The following is a 13,986-nucleotide window of genomic DNA, read 5'->3' as shown; positions in this document are numbered from 1 at the left end:
ATTTGTACGCGTGCACGTGCACACACACATGTACCTTATCCATGTATATAAAAGCCTAATATGCTAATTGTCCCTCCAACCATCCAACCAGTCGCTATGATGCGCACTGACCCCCAGGGGACAGACACTCCGACTGGTAGGTTAGCTTGCTGCTAGAGTCTGGCTGATTGGGACTGGGCAAGATGGCTGGACATGCCCTGGAGCCCGGTGTGGTCCCTCAGCCTGACCTGCACCCTCTCACAATGATTTCGCCTGATCCCCACAGGCCAGGCTGAGGGACCCCATGGGTGCAGGAATCCATGCACCAGGCCTCTAGTTTTGTTTATAATCAACTAGAGGCCCGGTGCACGAATTTGTGCACAGGTGGGGTCCCTCCGCCTGGCCAGCAATCGGGGCCGATGGGGGGAGCGGGGGCAGGGGGCTGGCTGGCTTGGGGGGAGGGACCATGGGAGGGTGGCTGTGGGAACGCACTGACCACCAGGGGGCAGCTCCTGTGTTGAGCGTCTGCCCCCTTGTGGTCAGTGCACGTCATAGCAACTGGTTGTTCGGTCATTCTGTCACTTAGGCTTTTATATATATAGATTAAATACTATTATTCTATAATATTCTTTTTTATTTGAAAATAGATAAATATACCAATCACACTCTTTATATATTTTTTATTGTGGTAAAATATACGTAATGGAAAACTTTAATCATTTTTAGGCGCTCTATTTAGTGGCATTAAATACATTCACTATGTTGTGCAACTGTCACTACTATCTATCTCTAGAACGTTTTCACATTCCACACAACTCCCCGTTCCCCACACTCCTGAGCTCCTGGTGACCGCCATTCTACTTTCCATCTTTACGAATTTGAGTAGAATCAGGTTTATTTTGCTCAGCATACTATTTTCAAGGCTTACTCATGATATAATTGAATGGCTGCAGAGAATCCTGTATTGTTTAAATATACCATATTTTTTTACTCAGCACTAGTGTTGGACATGGGCTTTTTTTACCTTTCCCCCTTACAGACAATGCTACAGTGTCCTTGGGTAGATGTGCTAATGTGCGTTGGTGTTCCTCATTTTTGGCTCAGAGGATTCAGAGTGCTTTATATTTCATTTAAGTGATTTCCCATGCAGATTATGATGCAAATCTCTGCCCCAGCTTCCTTGTTCTCATTCCTTTCTCAGGCCAGAGTAGGCACTGGAGCCTGGAGGCAGGAATTCTGGCCCTGTCACCAAATATAGTGACGGTGACACCGCTTAGACTTGACTTATTTTTTAGAGTCACAGAGCCAGCATCACCTCTCCAGGCTCTTCCCCACCCTCTGCTCCGACACTCAACAAGGAGTTAAGTATTTGAGGGAGACTCAGGGGAAGATTCCTCTGGGCTGTGCTTGAACCGGTAGACCAGGTTCGGATGGCTAGCTTTACCAGTCTGGCCATGTTCAAAAGCCCTACGAATCGTACAACCTCGCGGCTGCAAGTTTCTCATCAATCATCTAGCCCAATGCCCTGCACCGTTAGTGTGCAGATTGGGATACTGAGGCCCAGAGAGAAATGGGAACAGCAAAGGTCTCTCAGGAGTAGGGAGGGTGACCAGCCATCCCTGTTTGCCTGGGACAGGTCCAGTTCCAGCATGGAAAGTCCTACATCTCAGGCAAACATCTGGTCTCCCTGCGGCCACAGGGGCAGAGCCAAGATCAGATTGATGTTTCCAAGCTCGAGGCCCTCCACTTGCCCTGCAGCCCTGCTTCCAACCTTACAAGACAGGAGTGAGTGGACCTCTGATTGCCCTTCTAGACCGGAAAGCTGAAACGATACTTCACAGACCTGGAGGCCTTGGCCATGGTCACCGCTGCCTTCTGCCACGACATTGACCACAGAGGCACCAACAACCTCTACCAGATGAAGTGAGTCAGCCCTTCCCAGCCCCTCTCCCTACCCCCAACCCCAGGATTCATTCCCCAAGTCTGAACAGCTCCTAGACAGACTCACTGGCCAGGGGGTAAGTGCCACTGTCCACAGTTCCCCACTTCCTCCTGCCCTTTGGGTCTGGGTAAACTCCTGCAACAAACAGAATAAATGATCCCCAACTATTTCCATGCCCAAATGCCTGGAGCCTGGGAATATGTCACCCTAAATTCAAAAGGGACTTCAAAGCTAAGATGAAGTGAAGGATCTTGAAATATAGGGATTATCCTGGATCATCTGAGTGGGTCCCATGTAATCAGAAGGGTCCTTATAAGAGGGAGGAGAGAAGTAAGAGAGGAGAGAAGATACTACCACTGCAGGCTTTGAAAGTGGGAGATAAGCTACAAAATCCAAGGAATATAGGTGGCCTGTAGAAGCTAGATAAAGCAAGGAAATCGGTTCTCCCCTGGAGTCTCCAGAAAGAAAGGCAGTCTGAAGACCCATTTTAGACTCTGAACTGTAGAGCTGTAGATAATACATTTTTAGTTTTAAGCCATTGAGTTTGTCATCATTTGTTATAGCAGCAACAGGAAACTAATACATTAAACTCCCTCACTCTCTTCCTTCCCTTCCTACCTACTGAACTAGTTTAAGCCAAGTGGTTAGTAACTGATAATCATTCATCCACCTTGTATTGATAATGCTCCTAATATAAGTGTGGTAGGCCCTAAGCTAGGCAAAGGAGGTACATGCTGAACATAACAGACACAGTCCCTGTCTCCTCAGAGCTTATATTCCAGATAGACTCTGAAGCATAGTCCTTGAACCATGATCTTGGTGGACCCACATGACCAACTTGTGGGCTGGGCAGAGCAGGAATGAATGTTATACCCATATTACAGATGAGGAACTGAGGCTCTCCCTAGCGCCCATAACCTGTAAGTCATTAACAAGCACCAGAACATGCTCCTCTGAGTCTTCTCAATACTTGCATGCTGCTCCACGGCCAGAGACTGTGTTTACATCTTATCTTGTGAGAAGCTAAGTACTGAGGTCACTGCGTGACCCATAGTAAATGCTGAATGAATATTTATTAAATAAAGACGAGAAAAAACATACTGCTCTGAGGGATTTAATGGCTTCCTTTAAGACTCAGGTGCCAGGGTTCTTGTCCCAGCATTACAAAGGGTTCAGCAATCGGAGAAAGTAGCTGCGCGTAGATTCAAGGAGTCCAAAGATGAAAGATAATTTTGAAAGGCATTGGGGGTCAGAGGTGCTTCAGCTAAAGGAGCTGAAAGACTACCCCTTGTCTAAGGACCCCGTGCTATTTATTAACACAATTTTTCCTAAGACAAGGTGGAGACATACACTTCAAAGGGTAAGATTTACAGAAGCATTGTCAGTTTTGGGAATAGCCTACAGCTGTTCAGGTGTTTGGCCAACAGGAGGCAATAACATGCAGATTTAAGATGCCCTGAGCTGTCTGGCAGCAGACGATTATCCTATTCAGGTTTGGGGGAAGTGCCATTCAGCCATCTCAGATGATTCAGCCCTTCTGACCTGCTGGAATTGGCTTCTGGCACTCAGGTATGGAGGATTTAGGGCTTGGTGACCATTAAAGAATGGGCCAGTGCCAGTGTTTATGGATGACTATAGGAGATACATGAATCTTAAAACTGCACTTGGCATTGTGTATGTTTGTGCCTTTTTTCTTGGGATGAGAATCAACACTATTCAACAGCTTCTCTAAAGAGTCCATGACCCCAGGACCTGCTGAATCCGCTAAAGCCTAAGGGCCAGGAGACTTGATGTCTAGTCCCAGCTCCCACTCTGTCTGACAAGTTCCTCTTATTCTGGGCTTAGCCTCTCTGCCTGTAGAATTAGGAGGTGGCAGGACTGGGTGATGTCTTTAACCTTCATCTCCACCATTCCATGTTGATTCTCTGTGTGTCTCTCTCTCTTTCTTTGCCATTCAGATCCCAGAACCCACTGGCCAAGCTCCATGGCTCCTCCATCTTGGAAAGACACCACTTGGAGTTTGGAAAAACATTGCTGCGAGATGAGGTAGGAGGAGGGCCCTCCGCACAGGAGCCCCCACCTCCCATGAAGCCCGTATGTGGCCAGGCAGCGCTCTTCCCATTGGCCGGGGCTGCCTCTCCCATCATCTGGGGTGACCATCAGTAGTTGGGTGACTTTACCGCCAGCATCACTTCTCACACCTCTCCTCTGATTTTCTCCTTAGGGCTTAAACATCTTTCAAAACCTCAATCGCAGGCAGCACGAACATGCAATCCACATGATGGACATAGCCATCATTGCCACAGACCTCGCCCTGTATTTCAAGTTAGTATTTCTTCTCATTTTAAGAATAAGAATAGCAATAGCAATGATTATTACAGTAAGAAACATCATAGCTCCAAGTGATTCATATGTACTGTGTGCCAGGCACAACCCTTGTGCTATGGACCACTACTTCTCACCACAGCTCCGTGAGTTAGATAGTATTGCTCCCATTGTACAGATGGAAAACTGAGATCCAGGGAAAGAGATTTGCTAAGACCAGATAACAAACAAGTCTGACAGAGTCTGGATTAGAAACCTAGGTCTTCACTCCCAGGCCCTGGTTCTTTTACCGTTGTTTTATTAATCATGTTGTTTTAAGAAGCCTCTATCTGAAATAGCCGATGTTAGAAGCCCAGGCGTGTCTTATTCTAAGATTTGCTCCATTAACAAATCCGTGTATTTTGTAGGAAGAGGACAATGTTCCAAAAGATCGTGGATCAATCCAAGACATTTGAAACGCAACAGGAGTGGACGCAGTACATGATGCTGGAACAGACGCGGAAGGAAATCGTTATGTGAGTTGTGATGGGGCTTAACCCCTGATCCTCTTATCCCAGGGTCATAAGATGAGCTACTGAAGTGACAGGCCTTGCTGCCCTCAGAAGACCCCTGGGGCACTGTCCATTTTGGAGGCCTTCAGCATCTGGGGGAAAATGAGGTTACGCCAAACCAGAATTGTAGAAATCATGGTATATGATTAACCTTTTTTTTGGCACTAAAATTCAAAACAATACAGTGTTATTTTATTTCTCTGTATAAAAAAAGTATAATATTCGAAGTGTTTCTTTCATATAATTTTGAATTGGTAAAAAAAAAAAAAATTTTTTTGAATTGGTGATAAAATTATAACTTTAACATTTTTTTTTTTACAAAACAGAACATTGTGCTAATTATGATTTGAGTGATAACCATGTGTCACTCAAAATATGTGGCTTCATTTTAGTATTCCTTTCTATATAGCAACGTTCTGCAGTCTAGCTGTGCTATTCATGAATGATTCACCTGATTTATATAGAATGTATCGTGGCCTTGTTAGCATGAGGTCTGGTAATGGGACTCAAATAGAAGTTTTCTGGTAAATACCTTCTTTCATGTCTGGCAATGTGCTTCCATGAGTCACCTCAATTGATGATGGGGTGAGAAGCACAAATGAAAGGCCCTTTGTGAATACGTGGCCCAAGTCCCCTGGCTCCCCTGTGATGGGTCCTGGGTGCTGATGGTCAGCGGAGACCAGGCCTTCCCAAGGAAGTGTCAGGTTGATTGTTTATCTCCAGAGGCTTCTGTGGAGATGAGGCTTGATTAAGTCACAAATGTAGCAACCTCTGCAACAGAGAAGGGGCAGCCACTGGGACAGGCGCAGGGAAGAGGGGACAAGTGGCAATTTGTCATTCCCTCAGCCCTGCAGTTGTCCAATCAGGCCTCCACAAGGGTCCCCTGATCCTTGGGAGCTATGGGATCTGCTCCCACTGAGCAAGGGGCACATCCAGACTACCGACCAGGGAGCAGCCTCACCTGACATTTCAAAATGGCGCAGTGGAGAAGTGAACAAGTGGAAAGAACACCCTGTTCTTGGGTAGGGGGACTTTACACTAAATGTTGTCTATGCTCCTTAATTCATTATTCATTTAAGGTCATTTCAAGGAAAACACTTCATTTTTGGGGATAATTGATAGAATTAAAAAGAATAACTTCAGAGTACGTGTTTCTAAGTGAGACATAAAATTCGAAAGTCATAAATTGATTTGTAAACGTGACTACCTAAAAATTAGGGATTTCTGCACAACACACACAGGAATGCATAGCTGAAGTCAGAATGCATGTGATAACCTGGGGAAGAATATCTGCAGCACTTCTGACAAAAAGAGAGAGAGAGAGAAAGAGATCTAATTTCTTAGTAAATAGAGGGTTAATACAATTCAAGAAAAAGACTAATCCAATAGAAAATTGAGCAAAAGACATGAACAGTTATTTCCCAGAAAAGAATTACGGAGGGGTGTAAACATGTGAAAAGAAGACTACTCATATTAAGAGAAATGCAAAATCAAATCACACTGAGATATAATTGTCTCATTTACCCTCCTCCTGGCAAAGATTAAACCATTTGGTAGCACACTGCGGTTGGGCAGAGAGAGTGGCAACAGGCAATCTCATTCACTGCTGAGAATGTACATGGGTGCAGCCTTTACTGTGGGCAACACCCCCGACAATTGTGAATACTCTTAGACCCAGCAATCCACACCTAGGATTTACCCTCTAGTTGTCCTCCCACCTGTGTGCCAAGGAGTATGTACAAAGTTATTCATTGCAGCATTATTTGTAATCACAAAAAAGAAGGAAAGCAACTTAAATACCCATTTGGGGGCACAAAAAGTCAGCTAGATATTTTGCCAGCAAAATAGGTTGATTCAGGAATAACAAAGAATTGCAATACAGAACAAGCAACCATGGCATACAAGTCTGCTGAAACAAAGAGGAAACTATACTGAGTGGCCAGATTATTATGATCTCTGAATGCATAATAATCTGGCCACTCAGTGTATATCCTATATAATAAAAGGCTAAAATGCAAATTGTCCCCTCGACCAGGAGTTCGACCAGCAGGCCGGCCAACTGCCCATGTCCCCTCCCCCTGGCCAGGCTGGCCGGACTCCACCCATGCACGAATTCATGCACCCGGTCTCTAATACACACACACACACACACACACACACACACACACACACACACACTGAGTGACCAGATTATTATGCATTCAGAGATCATAATAATCTGGCCACTCAGTGTATTTTATAGAGGGGAAGAGGAAGTCGGGAGGACTACCATAAACAGAGAGCTCCTTGTTATGCTTTGAGGTCTATGTAGGGCGTGAGAGCTCCCCCTTCTGGCCTCCCTAGTACTTTTTTTTTTAAAATATATTTTATTGACTTTTTACAGAGAGGAAGGGAGAGAGATAGAGAGTTAGAAACATCGATGAGAGAGAAACATCGATCAGCTGCCTCCTGCACACCTCCCACTGGGGATGTGCCCGCAACCAAGGTACATGCCCTTAACCAGAATCGAACCGGGGACCCTTGAGTCCGCAGGCCGATGCTCTATCCACTGAGCCAAACCGGTCAGGGCCCTAGTACTTTTTTATTGTTTGTTTTGTTGATCCTCACCTGAGGATATATTTTTCCCATTGATTTTTAGAGAAAGTGGAGGGAGGGAGGAAGGGAGAGCTGAGAGAGAGAGAGAGAGAGAGAGAGAGAGAGAGAGAGAGAGAGAGAGAGAGAGAGAGAAACATTTATTGGTTGCTTCCTGCATGTGCCCCGAGACCAGGGCTGGGGATTGAACCTGCAACTCAGGTATGTGCCCTTGACGGGGAATGGAACCTGTGACCCTTCGGTGCACAGGTAGACGCTCTAACCACTGCTCAGGCCCTACTACATTTGAAATGAAGTTTCTGTTTACTAATTTTTTTGCAAATACCTATGCTACTTTTCAATGGAATGCCATACAGCCTTTATAGAAAAAAGATAGGAAGGATTTTCAAAATACAATTTTTTCAAAAAGGCAAAGGCCAGACTTCAACCACTGAAAAAGCCCAAGTAGTGTTAGTGGAAGTCTTCAGACTGAGGCACACAAACCCCTCCTGCCTCCTCCCCAATCCAAAGCCTTGCGAGATGTATAGCAGTGTGGTTGGCCTCGCAGGAATCAGTGTTCTCTTTCTTAACAGTATCTTCCTAAGAAAGCACAGTGGGTGAGACATTGTCAGTTCCCTCACTCCTCTCGCACTTTACAAAATAAAGGCAAACTTGCCCTTTCTCGAATCTTCCTACGGAGCAAAGACCTCTGTGCCCTCAAACAGAGGGACTATTTGAAAGACTCGCAGTCAAGACATTATTAACCCAAGGAAGGGCTTCAGGCCTTCCCCGACTTATATATATTTTTTGTTAAAAGCAAAACAAGGCATTAGCAAAAGAGAATGTGGATTGAACAACAGGGCAGCAGGAGCTGAGACATTTTACAAACTTCCTTCCTTCAGTGAATGTACCACTGTCAGGGACGGCCCCTGATATCAGGACAAAGGTGCACCAATAATAAGTACTGAAGGTCACTGCACTTGATTTCATCCACATCACTATTGTCTGTCTGTCTACCTATTTATCTATCTACCTATCTATCTAGTCTCCCTACACATCTATCTACTTGGACCTTTCTTAGAATTAAGAATGAAAAAATAAGGTGGGTATGATCAGGATGCATTCTAACATGCTTATTTGAGTTGAAAAATAAAATCAGATTCTTTCTGACAGAAACAAGTCTGATTCGCCTGCTTTCATTGACAGTAAAGGACTGGCATTTCCAATTATGTTTATGGCAAACATTCCCACAAATTAAATGAGTCAAATCTGCAGCTTCAGCTCGGCCGTGGTGGTTCAGTGGTTTGAGTGTAGACCTATGAACCAGGAGGTCACGGTTTAATTCCCGGTCAGGGCACTGGCCCGGGTTGTGGGCTTGATCCCTAGTGTGGGTTTTGCAGGAAGCAGCCGACCAATGATTCTCTCTAATCATTGATGTTTCTATCTCTCTCTCTCTCTCCCTTCCTCTCTGTAATCAATAAAAAATTATTTTTAAAAATATTGTAGCTTCAAAGTTTTGATGAAATAGTTAAAAATTGTTATTCGATACAAGCACTTTATAAAAAATATAACACGGGAAGCTATAACTAATAATGTTTTAATAGACTTAACCCAGTCTAAGTATCTTGGGTTTACCGAAGTGCTGCAGAGAAACTGTCAGGGGTGTAATTCACAGTCATGTGAAGAGTCTCAGTCAAATCTTTATGGCATACTTCCCAGAAATTGAGGAAGTGAATGATCATAATGTTAGCTTTAAATAACATTGAAGGAGACTCACACTGAGTCATCAGCTGATTGACCATTCAGAATAATGATTACAGTATGACTGTTAACGGTTAATTTGGAAGAATTCAAAGAATTGGGTGACAGTGTTGTAACAAAACTCCATCCATTCCCAAGGTTTCTAATTACCTGCATCTATACAAATTGAAAAATGGGCCCTAACTGGTTTGGCTCAGTGGAAAGAGCGTCGGCCTATGGACTGAAAGGTCCCAGGTTCGATTCCGGTCAAGGGCATGTACCTTGGTTGTGGGCACATCCCCAGTAGGAGGTGTGCAGGAGGCAGCTGATCAATGTTTCTCTCTCATTGATGTTTCTAACTCTCTATCCCTCTCCCTTCCTGTCTGTGAAAAATCAATAAAATATATATATTTAAAAAATGGCATAAAATAGCTGTTAAATCCTATTTCAGCCTAACAATAAGAAATATTCGTTCATTAACTGATTTTTTTTTAAATAGTCCCATCCTGTCTCAGTAAGAGATGAATTTCCAAAAATATTTACTTGGAGTGTTTAGTAATTATTTCTAAAAATAGGTGATGTGTATATTTTATTGTGTTGATTAATTGCGTAAAAGTAATAGCTTAATCCAAAAGAAAAAATTTCAACACTTGGAGGCCTATGGTCAAAGAAAAAAATCTTTATATAAGTTCAATTAATGGATATATTTGGTTGCAGATAAATATGAAAGGGAGATCAACGAAAGACTTTTAATATATATTATACATATACATGCTCAAAAGTCTTTCATTGATATATATACATATATACAGACATATATGCATGCATATATATAGACCTACGCATGTATGCACACACATATATAAAAAATTAGGAAAGCTCTGGCCAGTGTGGCTCAGTTGGTTGAGTGTCATCCCATGCACCAAGAGGTCACCAGTTTGGTTCCTGGTCAGGACAGATGCCCAGGTTGTGGGCTCAATCCCTGGTAAGGGTAGGACACCCAATTGGTATTGGAATTGGTTGTTGTGAGGGGAAAACCCATCACCCCTGTCCTGTACTTTGATTATCTTGGCTATGTCAGTGAGCTTCTTCCAGTCGGAGGTCCAGACCTAGCTGACTTTGTACAGCTTATGAGCTAAGAATGGCTATTACATGCCCTAGCTGGTTTGGCTTGGTGGATAGAGCCTCGGCCTGCAGACTGAAGGGTCCCGGGTTCAATTCCGGTCAAGGGCACATGCCCAGGTTGCGGGCTCTATCCCCAGTCGGGGGCTTGCGGGAGGCAGCCAGTCAATGATTCTCTCTCATCATTGATGTTTCTATCTCTCTCTCCCTCTCCCTTCCTCTCTGAAATCAATAAAAATATATTTAAAAAAAGAAAAGAATGGCTATTACATTTTTTAATGGTTGAGGGTAATTTTTTTAATGGTTGAGGGTAAAAAAATCAAAAGAAGAAGAATATTTCCTGACAAATGAAACTTAGAAGAAATTTAAATTTCAGTACCCATAAACAGAAAAATTTATTATTTTATGGAGGGCTGCATTATGCGTTTTTGTGGGCCCTGGGTGCTTTGCCTTCATGGCTTCTTTCTCCATTAAGATAAATAAACTAATTAATTAATTAAAATTTTATATTTTCTGACTGTGTTGGTATAAAAACAAATGTAATCCAGGTTGAATTCATTATTATATATCCATCATTATTATATTCTCTTTTTTTCTTCTAATTTTAAAAGAAATTAAAATTAAACATTATCACGGGCCACTAAAAGCATCATGGGCCCTAGGCACTGAGCCCAACAGATGAGTGGCCCTGACCTTGTGGCTGCTTTCACATCACATCATGATGCGGTTGAGATCACTGGGGTAAAGATCACTGGGGTCTACAGAACCTAAAATACTGACTATCTGGCCCTTTACAGAAAAGTTGCCAGCTCCTGGTCGAATGTTTTTCAAATGAGGAATGTCAGGCCCAGAGAGACAAGATGACTTACCGACTGTCACATGAGCATTAGTGGAGAACCAAGGACCGGACCCCAAGTCCCTCCACCCATCTCCTGCACACCCACAGTTTTCTCAGGCTCCCTCAGACCCCCCCCCCCGCCCCAGGCCACACCCACCAGGCCAGGTGTAACGCCAGGGCGTGCCTGGTGCCCGTTCAGGTTGGCTGGGATGTTTTCAGGGTCAGGGAGAAGGGCCACTGAGCTGCACAGCTGCGAGGAAGAGACATTTGCTCTGGGGACGGGCCAGGTGGGCAGGAGCTCAGCTTGGTTCATCCAGGCAGCCCGACTCACCTGGCAACCCTGAACAAATGCTTAATGTGGTGAAGGTAATGATAATGAAGATGAGGAAAATGCGTGCCCTAGCAAAATCACCTTAGGACGGATTTATTACATTGAACCATATGAAATAGCTGATTTTTTACTGTTTTTAATCCACAAAATCTGAATTTCATGATCCAATATAATATGATTATCTCATATAATATAATATATACATTTTTATTGATTTCAGAGAGGAAGAGAGAGGGAGAGAGAGGTGGAAACATCAATGACGAGAGAGAATCATTGGTTGGCTGCCTTCTGCACGTCCCCTACTGTGGATCGAGCCTGCAACCCAGGCATGTACCCTTGACTGGAATCAAACCTGGGACCCTCCAGTCCACAGGCGGACACTCTATCCACTGAGCCAAACCGACTAGGGATTATCTCATTTTACAAATGAGCAAATGGAGACTCAAACACATTAAGTCACTTGCTCTGGGTGCAGCAAGTAAGAAGACCGAGGATCTAATTATGTCTGATTCCAACGTTCTGCATGGCATTTTATACTGTTCTCCCATTCAATTCCATCCCCTGCTCTTGAAGAATTGCCAAGAGGATATGGTACAAATTTCTCAACATGCAAAGTCTTCGTGACATACTCCTACTCTCTTCTACAGGATAACCATGTCCTCCCTAACTCTCCACCCAGACACCTCCCTCTTCCTCACTTTGCATGTCTAATCTACTCCCCAAGCCCTGCTGAGCTTACTTCTCAAATGCCTTGTCTATCTGGACACTTCTTTTTATCATCACCTTCATCTCTTGTCCTTGTAATGCCTTGTCTTTAGGGCACGAGGCTTTGGATTGGCTTTTCTGGTACCCCAGTGTCCTCTCCCATCCCCTCCCCCCCCCACACACACACCAGATCTCTATCTATGAAACACTTAGGCGTGTTTCCCCAAAAGCTGGGAGTGATTTTCACATGATCTCTCCAGCCGAGCACAGTAAACGTCTAGTGCTCTCCTGAAGCCACACCTGTGGACTTAAAATGTGGACATGGGCAGGTAATAGGAAGCCAGTGACAATTGCATGCAAAGCTGAGCATTCATTTGCTTAATCTATTGGACGGTCAGCATAAGGTAACTACGACACTTACCATTAAGCAAAGGTCCTGCAAAGGCTTCCTCTGTGGGCTGTCTGCTGGCATCCCCGTCCCCTCCACACGGAAGCCTCTGTACAATGCAGATCTGACTCCGTCATCCTTCTGCTCTAGCGCTTCCTGTTGCTCTTAGCATGAAGACATCCCCTGCCACTGCCTGCACTCTGAGGGTCTGCCCCTGCTCAACTCCTGGGCCTTCTCTTCCCCCCTCTCCCACCTGCTCCCTGAGCTCCTCCCACCTCCCAGCTCTGTGAATGTGCTGGTCTTTCTTCCCCCAGGGCCTGGCACACATACTTGCATTAGGATGGATAGATGGATGCTCCCTACAGCGCTCTGCACCTTGGACCACCATCTTCTCCCTCCTCTTGGAGAGCTCCTATCCACCCCGCAAGGCCCTGCCCCTCTGTCACCTCTTGGAAGCCCTCTGAGCTGAGCTGGCTGCTCTCACCTTTGGCTTTTTTTCTTTCTCTGCACCTCGTACTTCTTTCTGCCCCCCACTGAGCACACTGTGTGACAGTATTTTTGCTCTGTTCTTTGAGTGACCATGGGCTCCCTGTGGGCCTCTGCATCCCCAATGCCTAGCATGGCATCTTGGCCCCAGAACACGTAAGGGGGTGGTGCTGAGGCGAATGTAATGCCTTGTCTTTAGGTCACGAGGCTTTGGGTTGGCCTTTCTGGTACCCCGGTGCCCTCTCCCATCCCCAACACCAGATCTCTGTTTATGAAACACTTAGGCGTGTTTCCCCAACAGCTGGGCGTGATTTTCACATGATCTCTCCAGCCGAGCACAGTAAACACTCAGTGAAGCCACACCTGTGGGCTTACAATGTGGGCCCTGACAGGTAACAGGAAGCCAGTGACTCTTGTGTGCAAAGCTGACCGTTCATTTGTTTAATCTGTTTGACGGTAAGCACAAGGTATCTACAACACTGAACATTAAGCAAAAGGCGCGTCTTCTGAAGTTATTACAAAATATAAAGGTGTTTCTAAGAAATGTATGCATTTCTGAAAGCTTATTTACTTGAGGGTTTGCTTAATTAAAGATATTTAGAAAAGAACCAAGATGGCAGCATAGGTAACCGGCTGTACTCGCCGCCTCCCACAACCACATCAGAATTACAATTAAAATACAGAACACCATCATTTAGAACCGCCTGAAAGCTGCTGAATGGAAGTCCTATAACTAGAGAAGCAAAGAAAAAAGCACACTGAGATGGGTACCAGGGCCGGAGGCGCAGAACCGACGTGTGCTTTTTTTATAATCGGGAGGGAGATTGTTCCTGCGGAGGCCGCCCGTAAGGAACAAGGGGTCCCAGCCCCACACCAGCCCCCCAGCCCAGGGTTCCAGAGCTGGGAAGAGAAGTCCCCGCAATTAAGGGCTGTAAAAACCAGCGGGGTTTGGGGCTCAGTGACATGGAGGCTGCTGGAATCCCAGGTGTTCCTCTTAAAGGCACGCAC

The 13,986-nt window shown here is 44.9% G+C and overlaps 1 protein-coding gene across 1 annotated transcript in view; it reads left to right on the top strand.

Annotated features, from left to right (window-relative positions):
* Window positions 1–13,986, top strand: part of PDE6A (phosphodiesterase 6A) — a 50,899-nt gene that overhangs the window by 28,659 nt on the left and 8,254 nt on the right. Inside the window, exons 14-17 of the mRNA XM_008152199.3 lie at window positions 1,793–1,902; window positions 3,880–3,967; window positions 4,146–4,246; window positions 4,654–4,761. Coding sequence (XP_008150421.2) covers window positions 1,793–1,902; window positions 3,880–3,967; window positions 4,146–4,246; window positions 4,654–4,761 — 407 coding nt within the window. The remainder of the gene's footprint in view (window positions 1–1,792; window positions 1,903–3,879; window positions 3,968–4,145; window positions 4,247–4,653; window positions 4,762–13,986) is intronic.

Source organism: Eptesicus fuscus, chromosome 6, assembly GCF_027574615.1.
Source record: "Eptesicus fuscus isolate TK198812 chromosome 6, DD_ASM_mEF_20220401, whole genome shotgun sequence".
NCBI lineage: Eukaryota > Metazoa > Chordata > Mammalia > Chiroptera > Vespertilionidae > Eptesicus > Eptesicus fuscus.
The sequence above is the reverse complement of the archived record's forward strand: the minus strand, read 5'-3'. Positions and strand labels throughout refer to the sequence as shown.